General features: G+C 35.2%; 3 protein-coding genes across 5 annotated transcripts; all 3 read right to left on the bottom strand.

The window, feature by feature from the left end:
• Positions 1-330: 330 nt before the first annotated feature.
• Positions 331-9352, bottom strand: LOC147390588 (double-stranded DNA-binding family protein). Its single transcript, XM_086458731.1, has 7 exons — positions 9194-9352; positions 6596-6661; positions 6437-6486; positions 6129-6193; positions 1479-1570; positions 754-825; positions 331-659 (listed from the first exon to the last, which is right to left on the bottom strand). The coding sequence occupies exons 1-7, from the start codon at positions 9194-9196 to the stop codon at positions 621-623; spliced, it is 387 nt and encodes a 128-aa protein (XP_086314857.1). The 5' UTR covers positions 9197-9352; the 3' UTR covers positions 331-620.
• Positions 9353-12514: 3162 nt separating this feature from the next.
• Positions 12515-18687, bottom strand: LOC147390587 (pterin-4-alpha-carbinolamine dehydratase 2, mitochondrial-like). Of its 3 annotated transcripts, XM_086459562.1 has the most exons (8): positions 18508-18679; positions 18390-18436; positions 16663-16760; positions 15454-16503; positions 14844-14929; positions 14465-14588; positions 13345-13413; positions 12515-12857 (listed from the first exon to the last, which is right to left on the bottom strand). In XM_086459562.1, the coding sequence occupies exons 4-8, from the start codon at positions 15485-15487 to the stop codon at positions 12769-12771; spliced, it is 402 nt and encodes a 133-aa protein (XP_086315688.1). In that variant the 5' UTR covers positions 15488-16503; positions 16663-16760; positions 18390-18436; positions 18508-18679; the 3' UTR covers positions 12515-12768. The 3 variants fall into 3 exon arrangements, with proteins under 3 accessions (XP_086315688.1, XP_086315686.1, XP_086315687.1); XM_086459560.1 differs by lacking the exon at positions 15454-16503 and having other exon boundaries at positions 16663-16781; positions 18508-18687; XM_086459561.1 differs by lacking the exon at positions 15454-16503 and having other exon boundaries at positions 18508-18676.
• A 781-nt stretch (positions 18688-19468) lies between these two features.
• LOC147390586 (glucan endo-1,3-beta-glucosidase 4-like) lies at positions 19469-23366 on the bottom strand. Its single transcript, XM_086457330.1, has 4 exons — positions 22713-23366; positions 21670-22176; positions 20023-20053; positions 19469-19944 (listed from the first exon to the last, which is right to left on the bottom strand). The coding sequence occupies exons 1-4, from the start codon at positions 22768-22770 to the stop codon at positions 19788-19790; spliced, it is 753 nt and encodes a 250-aa protein (XP_086313456.1). The 5' UTR covers positions 22771-23366; the 3' UTR covers positions 19469-19787.
• Positions 23367-25300: the final 1934 nt, after the last annotated feature.

Here is a 25300-nt window from a genome sequence, read left to right as displayed (position 1 = left end):
ATGGAGCTTTTAGTGTTATTGTAAGCACCACCACAAAATGGACCACCAAGAATGTACATTACGATTCCAAGTGATAAGCGCTTACCCTCACACTATTATGGACTAGTTTGTTGGTGCCTTTCATGGTGTTCGGTTCAGTAGCACCATTCGCATGCATATGGCACCGAAACAGACCTACATGCACTTACATCTAGCAAGGATACAGCCAACCCCAAATTTTTGGGATGAGGCTTCGATGATGATGTGTGATTGTGTGTGACACTGATATGATAATGTCAAGGTACCTGTGTACTGGATACATGAAAGGAGGGCGCAAAACAACAGACAACATAGAAACTCACAATCTATTAATATGTATCTACAGATACATATCAAGCATCAATATCATATGTATTCTTTTTTTCTTCTTCACCAATTCATTCTCTCCCTTCACCACCTCAATGGGAATGGACCACAGGGTTCATAACTGTTCTTACTAAGTCATTTACCACACTTAAATCTTACTCTTGTCAAACTTTTTTTGGTTCACCCGAACATTACCTACTTGATTAACAACTGTTGATGGCAGTTTTGTGGATCTTATAGAATGGAACTAATCATCATCGTCAAGAACACTGCAACTAATCATCATCCTCAAGAACACTCCGACGCCTTTGGATCTGAAAAATCAGTGCAATGAGATGATAAATGTATGAAACACTAAGGCTTGCAGGGCAATGTGTAAGCAGATAGCAGACAGAGGGTAAGACTTACTGTTACTTTCGTCTGTTTAGTTGTTTGGTTGTTAATCTGTTCCAGCAATGATATAAGCTTCTCTTCAGTTACCTGCAAATGAAAAATTAATTAAAAGGGCATCCTAGCAAACTACTTTCAGATTCTAAGCACCCAATCCATGACCATGAGTGTCTTGGTACAGTGTTCTAATTATTATTATTATTTCCTAATTTTTTAAACCCACAACCTCAAAAGTTGAGTTGCAATATGTCAACCATCTACAATAAGGTTCTAATAAGCCCAAACGCTCATGATAGGTTTGAACCATAGTCACCAAGTCGGGGGTTCGGGAATAAGTTGGCAAGGGAAAAAGTTGAAAAAAAGTCGAAAAAAAGTCGAAAAAAACGGAAAAAATCAGGAAAAAATCTAAAGTGTTGGACAATGTAATTTTTTCTACTAAGTGGTGTTATTATTTATATCATCAAATCCTATTTTAAACTACAAGAATAAGTGGTCTGTGAAAAAACCCTTTACAAAGTGGACGATTAAATCATGTTTTTTTGGTTAAATAGTGACTTTTTCAAAAAATCGTAATCTATTAAATCACGAGTCTTTAATGACTTGGAGCATAGTGGTTCTTGTGTTACGTATTATGTTCTCTTTTTTCTTTTTTGGTGGGTTAGTAGGAATTGAACTCTGCAACCTCATAGTTGCGAGCTACAGACTCAAGCTGATTCACGTGTCATATTCAGGTTCCACCTTACCTTCTCAACTATCTGTCCCATTTGAGCAGCTCTAAGTATAACATCCTCAACTCCTCTTGCCTTCTCGGGCTTTACCAAAGCAATCCGAGAAACTGTTACAATAATATTACAGCATTAGGAAGCTTGAAGACAATAACCAAGAAAAACAAATTTACGGAACACATAAAGGGAAATTGAGAGACCATGTGTATAATTTAGATCTGTACTCATAGTTCTATGGCATACCAGTGCAATTTTTTTTTCTTTTTTCCTTTTGGTATGTCCAAGGTTGTCAAACAATAATAACATTCAGCAAATTTATGTATTAGGCTAGAATAATGACTTGGAGCATCTCCAACAGACTCACAAGCAATGTTGTTAAATAGCATATGCAACCAGCAACGCAATTTCGAACATCGCACATACAGTGGCATATACTGAAAGAAAAAAAAAAGCAGAAAATTATGCCATCGCATAAATTACATATACCATCGCACACATCACATATGCCATCCCATATTGGTAGATAGCATAATTTGGGGTATGCGAACGCATTTGACAACACTGCTCATAAGAGTGCGGTAGGACCTTTTAAAAAGTGAAAACTTGGGTTGAGAGGCTCAACAGACTCTCTACCGTAAGACATTTAAGTAACTTATGGGGTTCGACTTGCTCATCAAACAATGAATAAGTCAGAGAGAGTGAGAAATTTCTTTCCCGAAATCGCATACAAAGATGGGAAAACCTCCCTCCAAAGGGCCATGTCCACACCAACTGTCTACCCAAAACCTCATCATGTTCCCCTTCCTAACCTTGAACTTTGCTCTCATGTGGGAAGTACTTTCAAGGTAAAAGGAGTTACTTTTCTTTTTACCATGAGGCATTCACGCTAAAACCCAAATGTTGCTTGGGTGAGAATTGGCCAAGTCATGCATATCAAGAAATCAAATGTCACCCTTTTAAGAAACTGTTTACTCTGAGGCCAAATATGGAAAGTGGAATGTGGTGAGGAATTAACCATGTTGTGAAATTGCTAACTGCAATGGAGAAACCATCACCCTCTTAATAAATACAATTCACACCCTCCCCTTTCTTTCTACAATCAACTTACCAGCCTTGACCTTTTCTATTGGCAGTCCCAAAGTGAATTCTATATCATCTTCTGATTCAGAAAAATTCTCACAATCGAGGAAACCGATTATGGGAATTAGAAGTGGTGGAAACCCATGGTATGCCAGTAGTGTGTTTATCAAGCCCACTACCAGCTTTTGGGAGATCCCTTTCTCCTCAAGTTCCATACTTGACAGAACTTTGAAGGTTTTATGAATTCACAAACCCCAAATCCCATACATGTTCTTCTAGCAATGGGATGAACAGACAACAAGAGATGAGAAGTCAATGATGGATCATAGATAATCATCACATCACCATTCATGGTCATAGCGGGTTTGCGACATCAGACATTACTGGTCAGTGAGACCCGGCGAACAAGGGAATGCAGCTTCGATTTGGGAGTTTGGGGTATCAATATTACAAAAGAGATGTTGAATGATTGTTCTATATTTTCTGCGGCAAATGTATTTTGAATCCTAGTAACTGATGCACTGATATCTCAAATGCACTTCCCAACAGCCCACGATCAAAATAACGAGAATTTTGAAGCAAAATGTTGAAAGAGGACTGCCTAGGTAGCTACTTATGTTTTTCCCTTTCGAAGGATAAGCTGGAGTTTGGTGAGCCCCACTACAAGACTTTTAACAAAAGAAAAGAATTGTTGAAGATATGCACACCCCCTAGCAACCTCCTGGATAATGCTTTTAGAAGAGATTTTCCGTTCAATCTTTTTATAAATCTTTGCTCCCTTCTTTTGATTTATCTTTCTCAGAGTCTATTATTTGGTCTGCCATTGTTCCATCAAAGGTTTTCTTTCTTCATGTGGTTAGCCTCCCTTGGGAGGATTCTAACCTTGGATAATAACATTTTAATTCATTGTTCCTTCTCTAACGAAAATTTGGAAGCGTTTTCTATTTCTCTTTCAGGTGGTTGGGTTTTCCCTCGAGTGTTCTTCTCTCTATTGTAAGGGTGGACATATAATGTGTATTCCTACAGAAAAAGACATCTCTGGGCTATTCTTCCTTCAGCCATTTGATGGGGTCTTTGGAAAGAGAAAAATAAAAGGGTGTTCCAGGAAAGGGAAGTGTCATCCAAGCAGTGTTTTGGGAGATATTGGGTCTTCTCTACTTCTGGTCCAAGCTGAGTGGAGAGTTTGTTGGGGTCTTGTTTGAGGAGTTTGTTTTTAGATGGGATGCATTTTCTGAAGCATGGCTTTTGGGGGTTCTCTTTTTTATGATTTTTTTCTCTCTCTCCCTTTTTTTTTTTTTTTTTTGGTTTATCTCTGTATAGGGGGACCATCTCAGCCTTCTTCTCTTTTTTTCTTTTAACTAATAAAATTTCACTTGTCCCAAATAAAAAAACTCAAACACATTTTAAAAAAATATAAAAAGAAGCAATTTGATTAGTATAAGCCATAATTCAATCTTGTATGCATCATAAAGACAAACAAATACTAATTCTGGGAAAAACCAAAGTTCCATATGCTAATTACAAAACTTGGGAAGCAAATCAGATGTTTTGTTTGCTTCTCTCTAAACATAGTGCAACTTAACATCCCCTGAGGAGATATACATAAAGGAGCTTTCAATTGGATCATGTGATAACCCCCACTGCCTGCATGCTTATGTCTTATTGAGCAATAGGTGTTCAAGATTAGAGGAGTTCTCAGTTAAAGCCAAATGATTCACTTTGGCTGGGTGTGATGAGGCTCAAAAGAGATACTCCAATTTAGAGGATACATCGGTTTGATTGGGCATCTTCCTGCTGATTATGGATGCTCATGCAATCATAAACTCATCAAGAGTCTGATGATATTGGTTTTAAATTCACCAGAATATTCAAAATGATTGGGATTCCTTCCTCAACCTGGGTTCTGAAATAGCATAGTTTGCATGAACATTCAAAACAATGCTATATTCTGAAGTAGCAAAAAACAATTTTCCTAAGGAGGCCACTTTTTCTTTACCTACAGAGAATCGAGTGATCAACATAACTCAACTGGCCAGGCAGGATGTGACACAACGATCAATTGAGAATTGATTTTTAAATCTTGTTCAAATACCCTCAAGTATTTTCATGGGCTTGATGACATAGTATGCATCTAACTTATCCAGGATCCCAATTCAAACGAGATGGTCATGAGCTTCTAAGAAGCTTGTAATGGTCATCCAAACATTCAAATCATATCCAAAGCTGATCTATAAAAAACTCATCTCAAGGATCTCTTGACCAATGTATTAGTAGGTAACTGACTCTTTCTTCATGCATTTTACACATTGTGCATCTATTTAGAATAAAATTCCCTCTACATTAGAGGATCACCACTAAGAATCTTATCAAAGCACAATCCCTGACAAGGCTTCAGCACATGGTGGTACAAGTGACCCAAAACCTTCCAAACTGAATAATTCTCTTCGAATGAGCATTCCAACACCTTGTAAAGGGTATAACAATAAACTTGCTTTTGGGACCCTACTTCACACTTTATATGTTATATCTCTATTTTCCAATGGCACAAATAGATTTCCTCAAGATGTTTGACTAGATTTAAATCTATCTTATATCCCCTAATCAACTAATTCTAGCCAAAAGATGGGCACCACGACATGTCAATTTATCGACACAAAATATTGATTAATGGTTAAGTTTGTCATGGAACAACTTATATAATCTCAGAAACAGTTCACACACTCTACCCCATCCATTTTCAAAAATTTTACCCTTCTTCCACCATCGACTTTGGTGTTTGCACGACTGATCCTTCTCACACCCTTTCCTAGCCTCAAATCTGTCTTATTTGCCTTGTTTAGTCCCATTCAGTATTTAAATCTCACTAAAAAGTAGATAAGCACACATGTGTACATTTATTTTAGATAAGCAAAGGATCATATATGTAGATATATGAAGAGAGATGGGATCGGTCTAGATTGAGGGAGGAAAAAAAACAGACTGCATGCAAATGCCACTTCACACTTGGCTATCGTTGAGACCATTGATACTGCTTCTAACCTAAAATATGGAATAACACACCATATGCAAAAGAGGCAGGAGTTGTAGACTTCCCTTCTCCCTATGGCATATTAATAAAAAACTTCTACATATACCATCACAATGCACAAGCCCTGATCTCATTTCTAGAGAGTGAAATTCACCTACCCAGCTTGTGCTAGTAAGTAAATAAAGCTCATTGAAATTTTCCATTTCTTGTGATTGGTAAAGCTCATTGAGCATTTACTAGCTAAGGAATAACATTACTTGATCAGTTTTTTCCCAGCAATTATCAAACGAGGGCTGATTATGGAACACCGAATTACACTAGGAATTTCAAAGGAAACCAAATCAAAGCGGTAGTTCTTCTCACCAACCAATAACAGTCTAAAATAAAGAAACTTTTGTCCATTTTGACAAAAAAAAGAAAAAGAAAATCAATACAGTAAATTCTTGAAGAATAAGCATACCATGGCATGGGCAACACATCACATTAGAAGTTCCATTATGAAATATGAGTAATCAACTCCATCCATAACAACTTCCAAATTATATACAGATTTAACTTACTTCTTTCACGTGCTTGAGAAGACAAAATTTGACTAAGCATCATTTGCCTCTGTTCATCTGCTTCCCTGGGGTCATCACTTGAAAGATTTAGCTTGTAAAAATAAAATGTTCAATCCTCATGCAAGCTTAGTAGATTTCTATAACAACAGGCATTCAGTAAATAAATAAGAGAGATTCTATTGCCACACCAGCTTTTGCTAACAGCACCCCAATTCATATGTAACTCACCAAAGAATTAACAGACATTTGGGGTGCTGTTAGTAAAAGTTGGCGTGGCAATAGAAGCTCTCATAAATAATCAAACCAACCTTTTGGCATCCTCCTGTTGTTTCTGTTTCTCAGAGTTCTGTTGATTTCCCTAATAGTCAGCGGAGTTCATTTAGCAATGCCATCATACAATAACAAATTACGAAATTGTACTGAGCTATTGCAATGGAAGCCATATACTCAGAAGAAGTTGCACTTACAAGCCCATGTTGCGCCATTAGCTCCTGCATTCTTCTTTGCCTGATAGCTTCTAATTCTGGATCAGCCTAGTAAGAAACAATAAGCCAATTTTAAGGACTCAATAACTGCTTCAAACCCAAACAGAGGCATAAACATGAAACTCATAAATATCAGCTTGTGTGCCAAAAATCCTTAAATTGATGATTTAGAATTTAAAAAAAATTCAAAATAAAAAACATCAAAAGTGTCCTGGAACCATAAATAATGAGATTTGCAGCTAATTAGCATAAATCAGGAAATTGTAGGTAAGAATGAACTTAAAATCAACAGCTAACAAATACATGGCTATATGGCTATTTCTTCGTGGTTAATTCAAGAATTTATAACAAATACCAATACACGGCTATATCCTTGCTTATGGAATCTAACTTTTCTTAGAATGCTTTCAACCAAGAAGCTAGTTATGAATAACAAAATCCTCAACAATTATTAACATATGTTGAAAGAGAACTAGCTTCATTTTTTCCAGTACATTTTTTTGGGGAAACTTAATAAAATGAATTGTATTAAAGTGCAAGTCTATATATGTAATAGAAACTAATGAGAAAGAAACTTGTAAAGAAGGAAAACGTAAAATTATATCATCATTTACAAGTATATTACAAAGAAAATGGATGTCCAAATATAGACTTTCACTTTCAAGATTAGATTCTCACAAGGGGTCTCTTTATCTTCAAAAGTTTTTTTTTTTTTGATAAGTGTAATATATTGAATGAAAGAAAACAAAGTACAAAGAGGCCGAGAAAGCCTCTAAACAATCTACAAATCAAAAAGAAATTAAAGCATCAAAGACTACATAAAGAGTTCCATCTAAAAACGAAGTCATCAAAAGTAATCCCCTTGAACTCAATGTTCTGCTTCATCCAAAGGTATAACAAGCCCAAAATCTCCAAGAATGTGCCGTGAGAGCTTCTCATCTTATTGTTAAACACCCTGTTATTTCTCTCATTCCACACCCCCCAAGCAATAGCCGAGGGAAGAATAGCCCACAAGAATCTTTTTCTGGAAGAGAAAACATTATTGGCCCACCCTTCTAACAACAAGGAGAACTTACAAGGAATGACCCACTGAATACAAAAAAGACCAAGGAATAATGACCAAATTTGATGAGAGAATGTGCAATGAATTAAGATGTGGTCGACAGACTCCCCATCTTTCATGCACAGGGGACAACAATTAGGTGTGATCCACCCTCGAGCAGTTAAATTATCCAATGTAAGAATTTTCCCAAGGGAAGCCAACCAAACGAAAAAGGATATTTTAGAAGGGATGGAAGTGGTCCAAATGATAGATCTTCAAAAGTTTTACCATTTCCCTCCTTCCAAATGGCCCAACAAAGCAAATAACAAAGGAGGGGCTGCCATAATATCCTGCCTTTTCAATTGAAAGCCTTAGGGTTCTAACCCAAAATAAGCTCATGTAACTTCGAAGTCGTGATCCAATACATACCAGAGTACACCATCAGAGAGAAGAACCACACTTCATTCGTGAAACTACTATGCACTAACAGATGGTGCACGCGATTCCACACTAGGATCGCATAAGACAAACATATTAGGCACAATCTGCCCACTACTTATACCAAGGGACCACCATTAAATTTTGGTTAACAACGCTAACTAAACCCTTGAAGGGCCGCGCGATGTTAACATCAACCAATATGGGAAGGAGTGGGGACCACTTGAATCCAAGGATAGGGAAAAGAAAAGGTCCAAGTCGTTAAGTGATTAAATGTTTCTGATATTCCATCACCACTCCCTCTTCTCTTCTTCCTCATAAGCATATAAGATCAAAGATCTTGAAAACATTACCTCCACACAATAGATCCTCCAAAAATTCAATCATATACTCTCCCTTCCTTGAGATGAAATAAAAGTATAATATATTTTGGAAATTGCCCAAAAAGAAATTTACATCCAAAACATTTTTTCTGCTTCCAAACTTGATGAAAGTTACATTTCAAAATCTCTACAACCATTTTTACAATAGCTTGACTGTTTAAAAAGCCCCACAACTGCCTCTATCATTTGATTTGATAAAATGGGTAATTCCACCAAGTGGTAACATTGCCATCCCTCTCTCCATCCCATAAATTTCTCTCAAACCTATCAATATTGAGCTGTAACTTGAGACAAAAAATCATGAAGGGTGGCTCAACAAACTAAATTCTCGAAATTTCCCAACGTCTCCAACTTTAGAAAAAAACTCATTTTTAGCAAGATTTTAGTCTCCGAATAATCACATCTACATCAGGAACTTCAACATCAAGAATAGTTCTGAAACAAGAATTTCTATCAACGAAAAATCTAAAAATAAAAAAATAGGATTTTTTTTTCCTTCTAAGCAATTATACAGCAGATCCAAAAACATTACTTCTGCATTCAAAAGAACCTTAAAGGATTCGATTGAGAGATTTCGGCAGAAGCAAAGAAAGATTGGTTTGATCAATGCAAAAGAAGAGATAACTGAACTTGGAAATCTGTAAAACCCTAGAATTCCACAATATCAAAAATTTATAAGATTTGGGGGAAAAAAGCTGAAGAAATCGGCAAACGTACCATAGTCTTCTTTCAAAGAAATACAAAATCAATACTCGTTCGTTTGGGATGGATGGATGGATGTATGGATCAATCTCCTCTTCCCAAGGTCCCAAGGAAACGCTCTGATAATTGATAAACATAATGGTGAAGAATATTTGAGACAAGGGTACGTGTTTTACGAAAACGGTCATATGCTTTTGCCGAAATTACTGGTCGGGCACTCAGAAGTCAGAAGGGTTATATACCCGTTTTGGTATTTATCTCTTTTACAAAAATGGATATTATCTAAAATTAGGAGTGTCAATGGATGTACCATTTAATCATAATCCAATACAAATCGAAATCGAAAACCCTGATTCTTATTCCCATTTTATTGGAATCGATTAGAGACAGGTCAAAGACAGAAGCATGGAACTAATAGAAATCAGAACCCTAACATTTTGTTTTGTCATTTTTTTAATTATTATTGATGATTTAAGGTTTTTAAGCATTTTAAAATTAATGTATTTTACATAAAAGCTCTTCAATTTTTTCATATTAATTATGCTAAGATAATTTTTTTTTTCAATCATTAACTCTTATCTTTAGTAGAACAAATTATAGTTAAGTTGATATTTTTTTAGATTATAGGTTTTATTTTATTTATTTTTTTATTTTTTTATTTTTTAAATACAAATGTATTAGGATGAAATATTTTTTTCCTTATTGGATTCTTTAGAATCAAAATCGAACTGGAATCAAAAATAAATAATGGTTCTAAGTATCATAGGAACCAAATGCCGAACCAAGATTTTGCCATGTAGGGGCAACCAAGAGTAGAAAAACATTTGTGGGGACAATAAAAAATGAAAAAAAAAAATAGGCAGACTCTTTTATGGGCCACTAAAATCTGTCACAAGAGTTCACTAATTCATAGACTTTGAAAATTCTTGTGGTGACAAGTGCTCCTATAGCCCTCATTGTAAATCTACCCCTATAAGGAACCAAATCGATCAATAATTAGAATCGACCCATTGTCACCCCTAAATTTAAAATGAGTTTACTGCTTATCATTTAGATTCATCTAAATTAATCGATATTTTCCAAAAACTTACTCATTTAACTAAAAGTATATCTTTACTAATATAATGAGAGACAGCGGAGCAGAAGTGGTTTGACACCAAAATTTTAGTGGTCATAAATGCCCTGGGATTATATTTAAACTTAAGATAATCAATGTCATTTTGGAAAAAAAAAAAAATCAAGAAAATTACACCCTTGTTTAGTTTTCAAAATTATAAAAATATCATTTTTACTATATAACCTTCAAAAACCCTTTAATCCCTATTTAAATTACAATACATGTTAGGTGTAGGAATCAAAATTAACATTCCTCCATATTAATAACATATTCTTACAGATAGGGAAATCTGACTCAAAAAAAATCAACCCAAGTTAATCTGATTTTTATTTATATATTTTCTACCACAATTAATGCAATCACCCGAGACTCTTAATTTTGGTGGTTGGAATTCTCAATCAAGTCCATATGGTAGTTCTGGGACTTGGAAGCTTTCGATTGAGTTCATTCCTCGTTAGCAAGTATTTACAATTCCAACTTTATAGTGCTAAAAAGTTCCCTCAAATTAAGTGTTGTATCACAGTCTAGTGCATCGTTGTATTCCATCCTCACTATCAACATCTGTATATAATTGGAACTGGAGTATTTTATAAAAGTATGGAATTGGACTATTAAAAATCTTAAATTGTTGTAAATCTCACATAAACAATATTTTGGACCACCCCATGTACCTAACATAACTATCACCATCACTGCCTTAAATCAGTTGGGTCCAACTTTAGACTATCTTGGAGCATGTATCTTTATATGTCATACATGTATCAGTGAATAGAGAAGTACATATAATTATGAACGATTACCTTATCTTATTTTTTCAATCAGTTTTCTCCAACATCCCAGTCTGATTTTAGTCTTTCAAAGCGAAGTACTAAAATACAAATTAGTTATAAATGAATTATATATTTCTATTAAAATAAAAATAATTGTCTTAAAAATAATAATTAAGTTAAATGATTACCATGACAAGGATGCAAAAGTCATAAGAATTTTTCAAGTGTCTGAGTTGGCTGAATAAATCTTATTCTTAAATGCTACAAAAATTAATTATCAAATCAAAAATGAAAAATAAAGTCAAATAACTGTTTCTTTTATTAATGTGACTATAATATCAAAGAGGTGATTGGTTAAACATTTATAACCTAATTGTTGTTAGTAATTCCATCCTCATATCAGATGCATTTATTCACACATTAACTATTGTGTAGCTAGAAGGTAATGTATGTGTGATCCATGGAGAAACCCGTAATACATGACATGGTTCGGTTCCACATGGTACTCATTACGGTGCATTTAGGTAATATGTTGGTTTAATTATCATTATTAAAAGCAACACAACCTTGTCAAGATTGGAATTTAATTACTTGAGTGGGGCAAACATACATGGATTCAGTAGATCTATCTTTGAATTTTATTTTCGTAACCGATTTTGTAATTTTCAATGGCTTTTACAATCACCATCGCATAATAAATAATATAATTACTAAAAATCAAAGAATAACTAATGTTGATCGATCAAATATTGATGTTTTTATTGCTATCTAATTACAATCAGACGATAGATAATGACAAGGTCCACCATATCTTAGGATAGCAATGCCAGAATCATGCGCGTTGGGGAAGTGGCTACATCAAATATTTAGTCTGTCCATGTACAATAGATTGTTGGTCTTTTATTTATCTTTACTATTATAATGAGAGAAGGCAGTGTAGAAGTGATTCGACACCAAAATTTGATTGTCCAAAACTGTCCCCACAATTTTAGTTATCGTGTGACAATCTAACTCTGATTTTTTTGTTTCCCAAGTAATCTGGTATTGGACCTTGGGTTTGGATTATAAGATCCCACTTCATCACTTGATTTCTTTAACATGTTATCTGGGGAAAAAATAAATAAAATATTTATTTTACATGACTTGGCCTAATGAACCATATCTCGATAATTTGACAGTTACATTACATGTCCTAAAGGTTGGGATCATGTGTTTTTCCATGATCTGACTTTGATAAATTTTCATCGAAGTGTTGTTGATTTGTTTCTAAGAAACAATTTCTTTTATAACAAAGAGGAATTTATAAGGGATGAAAAAAAAAAAACAGAGGATACAGTATGATACAGAGCATCCCCTCCTAAATTATAAGACCCTCAATGTCGAGAGATCCAACAAATCACAAATGTAAATTCTTTTTTTTTTTTAAATGAGTATTTTTATTGGTGAAAATTTAGGAATATCGGGAAGAACTTACTCCACGAGTCTACCTATGTTTAGATCATAAATGAAACCATATACAAAGAAACTGTCAAAACAACCTCAACGTAAGTAGCTGAAGAACTCGGGCAAGAATGCCCTCATCAAACTAAGACAGAAAGAGATGCAAATTAAGACTTCATTGCCGAGAAAGAAATAAAGCTATCATGTAATATAAGGTCCTATGACTAGTAAAGAAAATTTTCTATTGCATTCGACATGGTTTGTTAGTTAGCAGCTTTTCGTCTAAGCAGGTGTTGCAGGTCAAGACCATTGATCTTCGAGGCCAGAATAAAGTCGTTCTCTGTGAGCCCACCTGTGCAAACAAAAATGTGTACACCATGTTATCGGTCACTGTTAGTATCGACATGGGCAATTATAGAATTACACCCAAATCTCTTTCTTTTCTTTTTTTTCTTTTTTTTGAGTTTCAGTGATTAAATAGAACCTACACCAAAAGTTCTTCTGCCATTCTCCAATCATAAAGTACATAACATAGGCCATAAATTCACTGCACATATGCACACCAGACCCACGTTTCCTCCCTGAGTTTTTAAAATAATATATTGACCTCTATATTTATCTTCTCTTTTTTTATTGAAAAAGTTGAAATTCATGAATTTTTTGACCACCAAAATCAGATCTTGACTCATTTCCACACGGACCAAATGGACAAGTCACTTTGTATGTCAAAATATCTAAAAAAAATAAAAGGAGTGCAACACTATTCAGAAGACGTGCACAAGAAGAAATTTTAGGTGCCATAAAGATGATTCAGTAATAGCCTAATAGGAATTGCTTACCCACTGAATGCGTCCATATTTCGATATTCACATTGTTCCACCCTACAAGGTGAAGGTCTGGATGGTGACCTGCATTGAAAACAAGATGATTGATTAGCTCATCAAAATTTGGTAAAATCATACAATTGGAATGCCTACCTCAAAGTATAAACTAACTAAACAACAATACTTTGAAAGAACTCTAGCATGTTTTCTAGTCAATCAAACCTTGCAAAATCTCATCATAGCAATTGAGAGGCTTTAAAGAACACTAGAGCTAAGACAATTCCCAATTGTCTAGCACATTCCTCCAAATCCAATTTTCAAAGATCTTGTATTCTAGAATCTAGTATGCCCTGCTAATCTCTTAGTGCCCGTATGTTTTATTTCAATTAGGTAGCTTGTTTATCCTAATTGGAATCATTTGGATTTTGAATTAAAAGATTAAATGATATATAATTGCTCTAAGGGTTGACCTTAGCTTAATCAATTTAGTACATCAAACTATGTTGTCACATTAAAGATATGAAAGTGGAAGCAATAAAAGTAGAACACGTTAAAAGATATTACATTAACATTAGTTTGGGAATCTTAGAGATTAGAGCCCCCTTAATTGCACAATGTGCTACATCTTCACTGACTTTGATCATTTAATTAAAAGATTCATATTCTTATAAGGTGAAACTCAGGAGGTAGGGTCGGGTCGAGAAGCAGTACGAGCCCAACCTGAGCTGCAAACCGCTTTAGGCCGTAAGTACTCAGTCAATGCTCAACCTGAGACACAAATCACGCAGACAAAGCTTGACTCTAGGTCAGGGTGCGTCGGTTGGCCATTTTTTCACACACACAGATATATTGAAAGAATGAATTAATAACAGAGCCAAGAAACTCTACAATCTAGTTGGGCAAGTCTCCATGTATAAAAATGAAATGATGTACCTCAGTAAGCATGAGCACAAATTTCATTAACACCAGAAATCACACTGCCCTTGAATTCACATATCTACAACAGTTTTTTGTTTTGTTTTTAAAATAACATGAATATTTAGAACAGTTATTATGTCCATAAAACTCCCTCAAACCATTAGATGGTCCTGTGAAACAAATGATTCGTAAACCTGAATGCAAAGGGAGAGAATACCTTCTGCTTCTGCAATATCCGCTACCATCTGAAATAACTCCAGCCCTTTAGTAAAATTCTTCACTCTCCATGATTGGTTCAGCTTCAAGGTACCGCCTTCATTTACCAGATTCCATCTGGGGACCTAAATAACACATAAAATCAGAATAAATTAATTTTGTAAATAAAACCTCAGAAGGAATATTCTAAGTTTATTGTGTGTATGTGTGTGTGTGAGAGAGAGAGAGAGAGACCCAACTTTCAGTAACATAAGACTTGACTTGGGATAGAGTGGAATGGAGGAACAAATTTGTTTTGCTGACCCCAAATATTTGGGATTATGCCTTTGTAGTGATTGTAAATACAGAAACAGATATAAAATGTGGATGTAGAAATAAACCTTTGCAATTAGCTCATTAGCTGCTTCTTCGGACATGGGTCGAATATCCTTTGAGTTGCATGGTACACACTTCTTGGTCGACAAATCTAACCATGCCAGCAAAGAGCATCAGATAGTAGGAACCACCAATTGTCCATGAATGCAGGCTATCGTTAATTTAGAGCTAACATACTGAATAAGTCCTTGCAACATACCCAATATTTGTAATAAGAACAAAGCATTGTGCTCACAAGCACACAACTAATGGATACAAGAGAAAGGTCATCACTCAAAGCAATGTGTCAATCAATTCAAATAATATCCAGAACCCTCAACAAGTCCAAGCACATCCAGAGATGTAACAATGTGAATAACATCACATAATATCCCACCTTTGTTGGAACATTTTGAATGGTATCACCTTAAAACTAAGCCTTAAATTTTTATCTTGGTGTCTATTTAGGTCAGCCTGGAAACGAAATATTTTTGTAGAAAAATTTCAATCAATGTGAGAACTAATACAATATTCATGCAAATAATGGCAATATTGAGAAAATTTTCATCAAAGCTATAGGAAATGATAAAATAGACTAGAAAAACACTCATTAGTCATGAAACTGCAATAAAGTACCATATGAAATATGGGAATGAAGATCGACTAGCATTCCACGTCATGTTGGCGCACTAATCAGAGAGTCCAACAGCCAAAAAAACTACATTCTACATGGAAATAAGAATACATAGATACAATTTTATTAAAACAGAAAAGCAAGAGGCCAAGATGGCTCCTTTACAAGAAGGGAAACAAAGCAAGGCACAGAAAAGAAAAGGAAAATACAATAACAAGGCCAATAAGCCACCAAACCAACAAACTCATTAGACACCACAGAGTGTCTCCCACTCAAAAATAAAATCCTCGAAAAAAAACTCCTTCAAAGTCCTTGCACAGCTTGCTCCAAAAGAACAATAATCCCAAAATGTCTAGGGTCACCTCTTGAGGGACCTTTTCCTTACTCTGAAATACTCTTCTATTCCTCTCTTTCCAACCACAGAAATCTCTTCATGTTGGAGAATACACTATTAATATTTTGAAGTATTTATTTTCGAAACAATATTTAATTGAATTTTACTAAAAATGTTTCCACCAAAATCTAGCATTTGTATGATTTAAACTTCAATTATTCCGTTCAAAGTATATTATTCACAGAAATACTTCATAAAATGAATAGTGATTTCCACCTATATGTATATACAAAGGAATTGTCACATAAATTTCATGTCGAGCCTTGTAGAAACAGAAATATTTTAACATATTTCGTGGAAATATATATATTTAAAACTAAGACTCAAAGCAATTCAACCCGATGTGCACACAAAAAGTAGATATGAAGTAGACTCTAAAAAATGAGAATACATCACACTGCAATCTAAAAAAACTGTAGCCATCACATATACGATGATCATGAAAGTGAACTTCCCTGTTTTCACCCTCATTCTTGAAAATTCTAGGTGCACACTGGTCCAAATAATGGATTCTCCTAAAACATTTGTTAAGGATAAGGAGACAACTCTACTGCATAAAAGAGTATCATTCAACTCGAGCAGTATTTGTGCGTGTGTTTCAAGATATGATTCAGAATTGTCATCTACTTGATCTTGGTTTCTCTAAAGAACCATACACCTGTACAAGTCAACGGCCGGGTCCCACACGTGTGTTAATATCATTCTAGATGGTGCCATTATTAAATAATATTTGGAAAGAAATCAGAAGGCACAACGAATCTGGATAAGAGGTAGCAGTAGAACATCAGATTTCAGAAAGTGAAGTGTTAGCACGCACCTTTTGCTGAACAGAAAATACGAAGCCCAGAAAATGGGTTTCTATTTGAGGACAATTTCACACCACCCTGAAGTATCTCAGTTACTTGACGAGTTGAGCTGTGTATATAAGTATGACATCTAATCTTCACACATACAATGGCGATATAGAAGGTGGAAAAAAGAAGACCAAATATGCAAAAACCCTTACAAAAAAAGAACATCTCAATGGCTCAAGAATTAGCCAGCATGCACAATGCCATAACAAAGAATTTGAAATGAGGCAAGACCATAAAAAAATTAATGTACAATTAAATCATCACATGAGCTCAATTAAAAAAAATGAAGAGTAGCATTCAGATTACGTGGTATGCCATTTCTATACTTGACAACATTTATTGAAACCCTACCATGGCACTAAATATTGGTAAGTGATGTAATTTTTCATAACATACTTATTGCTTTATGGAGGGTAGGACACAGTGCTTTTCGATAAATATCAACTTTTGAGGCCACTAATAACATGATTGTAAATTTTTGGGATCACCCTTAATCGAGAGGTTTTTGTTTAGACAAGTGGGTGTTTCCTTCAGAGGTCCTACTTTCGGTGGGGATTTGGTCGTTACTTCCTCTCCCTTTTCAGGTGAAGTGGGTGTTTCGCTCTGAGGTCCTTTCTCTTTTCCTTGGTTGGACTTATAATATTTTCTCCAACAACAAAAGATTCCTGTGAGATATTCATCCCTTTGCCATGCATTGGGGGCTATAGAAAGAAAGGACTAGAAGCGTTCCAGGGTGAGAAGAAGGCCCCTCAAGAAGTGATTATGGAGATTTTGGGTTTGATGTTCTTTTGGAATAAGCTGCGTAAAGATTTCGATGGTCTTTTTTCTGAGGATTATGTCTTCAAGTGGGAGGCTCTGTGTGAGGGATAATTAGTCTTTTGGTTTATTTGACTTTTGGTCTCTTGTACCTTTTTACATCTTTTTGTTTTGTTGTCTCTCTTGTATGAAGCCATCTTGGCCTCTCCTTTTCCTTTTTTTTTTTTCTATAAATTTTTCTACTTATAAAAAAAATAAAAAATAATCATCATCTTTAGTTATAAAATGGGTGAATGATACCTCCATACCACAATGTGAAAGCAACATTATTTGAATAATAAGTACAGTATCCAAATATACCAACCAAGAAAACACTAATTGATTAGGTTTAGGGAAGAAGCAAGACCATGATAACTGTAGAAGAATAGGCTTGAGAAGCAACCATAACAATCAAAATAACATGCAAATCAAAGATAAAAGACCACAACACAGAATTTAAATGGTTTGGCAAGAAATTACGAGCATTGGCCCATGTGGACGAGCCTAACTGTTCTCTAAATTTGGATAGATGAATATATTATATCAGTTTTGAAGTTGAATGGGTACAAATGTATCTCTCAACATATCCTTGAATTGGGTTGATGAATACCAATCAGATTACATCATGTATTTATCACCATCAAACTGTTGACTAAGCATAAACAAACAGAAAAATGAAAATAAAAAGTGAACAAATCGTATTGGGTCATCTACAAACTACAATTACTAAGGGAAAAAAAAAGATTAAAACACACAAATAAAACTAAAACATGTCTTCTAAATCTAAGGGCAAATTATTATCAGGAAGCATTGAATTCTATATAAGAAATGAACAAATCAAAATGGGTCATCAGAAACCACCCAAAAAAAATTGATAGAGAGAGAGAGAGAGTACCGTCCATGAGGTCCAAACTGGTTCTTGAAGAAGGATATGAATGGGACCTGTAGAAATCAAAAGGAACAAAGATTAAGGTTTGGGTTGTCATGCAGAGAGAGAGAGAGAGAGATCTTACTTTGGAGGAAGAAAGAAGGCAGGCTTGAACCATCCGGTTCATGGGATTTCCTTTTGTTTCTCTTTTGAGAAAAACGATTCGAATGAATGAAGATGGTGATTAAAACTTGGTCCGTCAAACGGATTTGACAAACCCAAAATCCGATTTGCTTTAATCCAGTGACTTAAGTTAGGGCCTCATCAAATAATTGGGTTTTCCATCAAGAGCCTATGACCATTTGGGCCATGTGGACTGCCAGCCCAACTAACACCTCAGCCCTAGAGGTCATAATTTAGGTTAGGTTAAGTCACAAAATTCCATTTGACTTGTGGTCTGCCATTCTATGGCAAAATCACGTATAGGGTTTAATCCTATATGGGCTTTAGAGGAGTGATTTTTGGCTTACAGAGTTTCTCGTCCCAATGCTCACAGACTCTCTAGCGCGTGCCACATCAAGGCTAATGAGATTAATTTTGTAAATTGGAGATGCCATTCAATACACACGGGCTCATGTAATTGGTGGATCCCAGATTCTATATTCATGGGGAGAAAAAAAATTTGTGCTTGGATGCCATACAGACTCATAACTCAGTTCGATGCATTGCAAAGCAAGTAAGTAACTTTGAGGTCATGGGTTCAAGTCCAGCTTACCCATCCAAAATATAAAAAACATTAATCCTATATTTTTGAACACAATAACCATTTTATCATAAAGTTTCAAATGACATTCATTATTCATTGGGGCAATCGATCATTTGGCCATCCCAAGTTATACGTTTCATGGCCGCTGTGTCACTTCTAATGAGTAATTTTTTGCTCACAGAATTTTTAGTCACAGTGCTTACAAACTCTCCAGTGTGTGCACGTCAAGCCTACACCTTCAAAATGCTCTTGACAAGAATTGAATAGTTTTTTTTTTTTTTGTTGTTGTTGTAACTTTATATAGGAGATAAGTGGAAAAAACCAATCGCCTATGCCATAGAAGGATGAGTGCCAGCATACTTGTCTACGGTTCGAATCTACTTGAATTTGCCTTAATCACAGCAAATGCAAAGGCTAAATCGACTTTAACTAAAATTATTGTTTCAACACTACAAAGAAGAGGCTAACAATTTAATGGTGCCAATCTCTATAAGAACTCAAATTACATTGATCTCTTCTTTTTATGGATTCTGAGCTCTTTGTTCTTCATCTCTCAGAAGCCATTCCTTGATCAAGTTGCAACTGTGAGGAGCAAGGCTTGAAGAAGATACGTTACTTTACTGATTCTCGAACGCTCAGTTTGTATTTCACGTAGGGGACTAATCGTGGGGAATTGAGTAAATTTCCATCTCTTTGAAGACAAAGAATTGAAGTAACGTAAGCAGAATGCACATTGAAGTGTACAAAGAGAAGCTATGTGACGAGGCTGCAGAGGTGTTGGGTCCAAGACCTGTTGGTCCATTCGGATTGTTCGTGCTGCAATTGAGAACATTATTAAGAACTTATCTTTGTTAACAAGGCGGGTGAAACTGATATTAGAGATAGAAAGATTACCTAGATGATGGAAACTTACAAGTCCCAGAACCTGCAATATTACCTCTGTTAGAATTATGTTATTTAGTTTCCAACTTAAACACACGACATCCATGGACAATCAAAATAAGATCAGATTGGCATCAATGCCGTGTTAAAAAAAACGGGGTTGGCAGAACGAATCACGTTCATTCAACTCCCTTGGTCTTGTATGTTCTTCCTAATTGAGGATGCGCGAGACTTAGTTCCCATTGAAATTGTAAACTTTTCTTTCTCTGTTGCTCATATTTATGATTCAGATTCCGCTTTTGTATACTGCTTTTGAGAAGCTCGTTGGTACCCACACCAACACAATCCCTTCTAACGACTTGTTTTCCCATAGAACCTAAATCTTAGGATCTAAAGTCACATAGATTGGTTTTTTGTTATTGGTGATTTATTTATGACTAATGCTGAAGTTAACTCAAGATTGGAGCTTACATCACACACCCTGACATGAAAGTGTATGGGAACCATAGATGATTTCCTCGAGATACGAGTGAAAAAGCATCTATGGTTCCTATCCACTTTCACATCAAGATGTGTGATACGAGGTCCAATCTTGAGGTCACTCCAGCACGACTCTTTATTTATCTATAGTCTTAAGGTCCATACCCTTGATGTATTATACACGAACTCTCTAGCAATTCCTTTGGTTAGTAGATTTGTTAATTCCCTTTCGACCTTGCAAAGTCTGCAGCAATGATCCCTTTCTCATTAGACAAAGAGATCCCTCACAAAGAAAATTACAATAGAGACTCTTGAACCAAATCTTTGCTTGGATTCATTAAAGTTTGGTCTGGAGAGAAGATGAAAATCTTTGTTCCAAATGACCAAAATATCTTGATCGAACTTTCCCTTGGTTTTCACCTATTGGAAATTTGGGATTATTATTGTTACAGTTTGTGGAGCCTAATGGTCCTGGTCAGTAAGGAATACTGTTTATAAAGCCACGCGTCCCATGTCGGTTGAGCTTTTGCTGAACTCATTGGGGGGTTAGAGAGGCGCCAGCGGCTTCCGGGGAAGCTTGGGGTGGAGTCCCCAAAAGAAATTTTCCAAGGGTATTTTTGTAATTTCACTGGTATTATATAAAATCCTAATTAGATTTTCTTGAGGGTATATATATATATATATTGACAGGGGAATCTGTACCTATAAGTTTTCTCTTCATAGTGGAATTGGTGATCCTTGGACTCACCTCAATCTTGAGGGAATCACGTCAAATCTATGTGTTTTTATGTGTGATTACATCTTATTATGTATTTTTCGTTCTCCATTGTTCCTGATTTCTTAATAATTCGGACGTACAAGCAACAAAAACCACAAAAGAAAAAGATAAAGTGGAAGAAGAACAAGAAAGAAAGAATGGATGAAGAATGCCACACGCCAAAAGTGGCGTCGGCAAGTTCCCATCACCTTAAATTAGATGACCCAATGGAAATGTTACGAAAAGTCTTAAAATTCATTTCTTACTCCCTACTCATAGTCCTGTTCTCTCTTCTACCTTTGATCTGAACTTAAAAGTTTTTAAGGAGCTTTAATTGGACATCACCAGTAATTTATGACCTTTTTTTTTACAGAATTTTTACAAAAAGCAATCAATTAACACTTAAGCAAACAAAATCTTACTTGGATCAACATTGATTGTAACAGCAGTCCCTCCGAAATCACAGCTAGTTGAAGCTGGGTTCTTCTGGAAATAGTCATTAAATGCATAGGAAGCATGATCTTTAACTGTATTTGGATTGTAACAACTTCCACTGGGTTGAATTGCTGAACAATCTGCGCCGCCGATCCCACAAGCATAGTCGAGAGAGACCTGTAAAGCAGCTTCTGAAGCACTTGGATTTGCAACACACCACGTTCCGGTTCCGCCTGACGATACAGGGGACTCAATAGTTGGACTAGTAACATATGGTTGTGTTGGGGTTGCGAGTGGGTCTACAATAGGTGTCATCGTGGTTGGATTTGGAAATGGAGTATTCGGGTCAATCACAGGGACCATGATTATTGGACTTGAGACATCTCGCTCGGTTGTAAAGGATTTTGATTCATCAGAAATTAGCTTTCGACTAGAAGAAGCTAAGAGTAGTAGAAGTTTATCATTGATTAATGTCTTCTCTGTGACACCTAAACCTGTACTTTAAAGTAAAACTTAAGTAAGAACACCCATTGAGTAAAATTATTTCATCAATCTATTAAGTAGAGATTAAATTTGACTCAAATTAATGTGATCATGTAAGCCCCCTCGAAATAGACTGAGATATCGGTCTGAAAGATACAAGACTTGACAAGTTCTAGAAATTTAAAAGGAATCAAACATAACTTCAAATGGTTTATAATGCAGATATTTGAATCCTCATAACCTCATTAAAACATGAAAATATGCAAATTTTGAAACCAACAAAGACCATATGATTGGAAAGCAATGTCTTTTCTGTGACATATGAGGCTGTATTTGAAATCTTAGCCAAAGTAAGAATACCCAATAAACAAAAGCACTTTCATCAATCTATAAGCAAATGTTAAATTTGACCCTTATTATGATACCAACATACAAAAACTTTCCACAAAATTCAAATTTGAAACCAATATGGAAAAAAAAAAGAAAAAAATCAAATCTGAACTACAATATAATTTTAGAAGAAACTCAATTGAAAGAAATACTCAACCTCCACAGAACAACCCCAAGAGGAGGAAGATGACGCATTGAAGAACTCTTTTACCCATCTTTCCAAACTTAAATCCTTAGTCTGGCTCTGGATTTTCTTTTTATGTTTGATACAAAGATGAAGCTAAGATCTATAAACAATATAAATGCATTAATGATATTGTAGAAAAAGATAGAGAATATTTGTTTCACTTTGCTAATTGTATAAATATATATACAGGTATGGAAGAATCAAAGCTTTCTTTGGGTTGTACAGAGAGAGAGGGAGAATAAAAGAAAACTTGAGAAAGGAGGTATGGGAGTTAGAAGGAGCAAGCAAGGGCAGGTGGTAAAAGAGAAAAAAAGGTGGAAGGAAGAAGAAAGAGAGAAAAGAGTGAATTTGTTTGGAAGTTAAGTCTGGTGTGTATGCTATGAGGGTTGCATTTTCTCTCTTTTGTGCTTTCTTTTACTGTTTTATGGGATTAAATCAAAAGCCAAAAGTGGGAAGAGAGATCTAGAGAAAGAGAGAGGCATTCTTTGGTGAAAGTTCAATCCGGCAGCTGGCTGGTCTGCTGATCCAACCTACCCAGCCTAGAAAAATTGAAGGTTAGGCCTTGATACTGAGCCCGTATCACTCTAGCTGATAAAATCCTGATTGGGCTAAAGCTTGACAGCTGAAATCAGACTAGGCCTAACTTAGAATACATATGCTAGAGCTTGCTCTTTGGGGTCAAGTAGGGGTGCACATGGTTCAAATTGGTTTGGATTTGTGGCAAAATCTGAATGAATCAAACATGATTGGTTCTACAAATTTGGAATCGAATCAATCCAACTACCTTATAGAACCAAACCATCCAAACCTACCTTGGTTCGGATCGATTCTCAGTTCTCATATTTATTATTTTTAATAATAAAATTAAAATAGTTAAAATTTTAAACTAAGTAAAATAAATATTAAATAAAGCATCACACATAACACATAGCTTTCCGACGAGGTGGTGAGGTGACGAGTGGTGAGGTGAAGGAAACGAACTGCTAGGTTTTCTTCAAAGAACTTGAAGAAGAGATAATAGATAAAATAAACTAACAAAGGGGTTTGAGACTTTGAGTATTGTTTAAATGTTTTTACCTTGCGTATTTTAAAATTATATTTTATTTTTAAATAAATAAATATCCAATCCAAATCAATCAAATTTTCTTTTTTACAATTCGTACCTGAACCAAATCATGCTCAATCCGAACCAATTTAATTCAAAAGGCTTCGGATTGATTCGATTCTCAGATTTACCCGACTCAGTGTGCACCCCTAGGGTCAAGGGTGTAGAAAAGTAAAGACAAATAAAGTTAGAGGGACATTATTGGAAAGAATAATGATTTTCTGAGACCCCCCTCTAACATACGCCCCCATCAAAGAACCGTATATCATTTGCATCAGGATGCACACAACCATAAATCTTTTTCTTGTGTATCCTAAGGCAAAGAATCTACAGTTCTGTGATGGGGTGTGTGTAAGAGGGGGGTGTTAGATTATCACGACAGTATTAAAAAAGGGAGAGAACAGCAAAGACGATATATAAAATTTGAAAGAGTAATATTGGAAATGAGGGTAGATCATGAAAGCAATAAAATAGGGCGGGGTGGAATAAGCATCGGGGAAAAACTTGCTATGTTTTTTGTATGCTAGAGTTTTCCTATGGTAAGGACATCAGCTTTGGGGTTAAAGGGGTAAAATAAGAAAGACAATAAAATTTGAGAGGTACTATTGGAAAGGAAGAGAAGAGGAAATATAAAGTATAAAGTTGAGAGTATTCTTAGAAATAATAGGTAGGAGGGGAAAGCCAATAAAGTTGGAAGGGTATTTTTGTAAAGATGAAAAAGATGAAACAACTAAATTTGAAAGTTGTCTTTGAGATTCATAATGAGATTAAATATTGATCCATTCTTAAAAAGGGACAAAGAGGGGGAGGGAATGCTCAAGTTTCCTGAGGAAATTACATCTCAACCCTACTCATGTGGAAGGTAAACATTAGGAAGAGAACCATTATGTTTTATTATATATAATAGACTTTGTTTTTGCTTACGACATAAACATCCTCTTTGGGGTTAAAGGGGGTAAAAGATAAAAATTAATAAAGTGGAGAAGACAATAAAGTTGAAAGGGTAATATTGGGAAATGGTAAAAGAAGAAGAGTATATAAAACTAGAGGTATTTTTGGGAATAAAAAGATAAAAGGATAAAATATATTCTCAAGATACGTTGCATCTAGGGGTATAAAGGGGTAAAACCTGTCTTTGAGATATGAACATCTTCTTTTGGATTGAAGGTATAAAAAGATGAAGTAAAGTTTTAGGGGTATTATTAAAGGGTCAGGATCCCATGACTCCTGAGAATGACTCATGAAAAAAAAAAAACACATGATCCCAACCCTTTAAATGCAAAATCTAGTAGTTGAGATTTATCCTTGAGATAAGTATTCCCAAGATTTGTGTTATCAAGATACTCATAATTATAAATCATTGAATTTTGTGTTTAAAGGGTTGAGATCATATGTTTTTTTCATGAGTTACCCTCAGGAGTCAATAGATCCCAACCTATTATTAAAAAGGGAA

The sequence above is a fragment of the Akebia trifoliata genome, chromosome 11, assembly GCF_017979445.1.
Source record: "Akebia trifoliata isolate Shusen 1 chromosome 11, ASM1797944v1, whole genome shotgun sequence".
Classification (NCBI taxonomy): domain Eukaryota; kingdom Viridiplantae; phylum Streptophyta; class Magnoliopsida; order Ranunculales; family Lardizabalaceae; genus Akebia; species Akebia trifoliata.
Note: the sequence above shows the minus strand (reverse complement) of the source record. Positions and strands in the feature narration are given on the sequence as shown.

What these genes read in the sequence shown, in the direction of transcription:
- LOC147390588 (XM_086458731.1), bottom strand. An exon ending in TAATGGCGCAACATGGGCTT is followed by an intron (nt 6,487 to 6,595) that starts GTAAGTGCAACT and finishes GCTGACTATTAG; the next exon opens with GGAAATCAACAGAACTCTGA. An exon ending in TGGGACAGATAGTTGAGAAG is followed by an intron (nt 826 to 1,478) that starts GTAAGGTGGAAC and finishes TTTCATTTGCAG; the next exon opens with GTAACTGAAGAGAAGCTTAT.
- LOC147390587 (XM_086459560.1), bottom strand. Translation starts at nt 18,549, where the DNA reads ATGAACCGGATGGTTCAAGCCTGCCTTCTTTCTTCCTCCAAA. An exon ending in GCCTTCTTTCTTCCTCCAAA is followed by an intron (nt 18,437 to 18,507) that starts GTAAGATCTCTC and finishes TGATTTCTACAG; the next exon opens with GTCCCATTCATATCCTTCTT. An exon ending in AATATGGACGCATTCAGTGG is followed by an intron (nt 12,858 to 13,344) that starts GTAAGCAATTCC and finishes TTGTTTGCACAG; the next exon opens with GTGGGCTCACAGAGAACGAC.
- LOC147390586 (XM_086457330.1), bottom strand. Translation starts at nt 22,770, where the DNA reads ATGGGTAAAAGAGTTCTTCAATGCGTCATCTTCCTCCTCTTGGGGTTG. An exon ending in CTTGGGGTTGTTCTGTGGAG is followed by an intron (nt 22,177 to 22,712) that starts GTTGAGTATTTC and finishes TTTAAAGTACAG; the next exon opens with GTTTAGGTGTCACAGAGAAG. An exon ending in TGTAAGTTTCCATCATCTAG is followed by an intron (nt 19,945 to 20,022) that starts GTAATCTTTCTA and finishes TCTCAATTGCAG; the next exon opens with CACGAACAATCCGAATGGAC.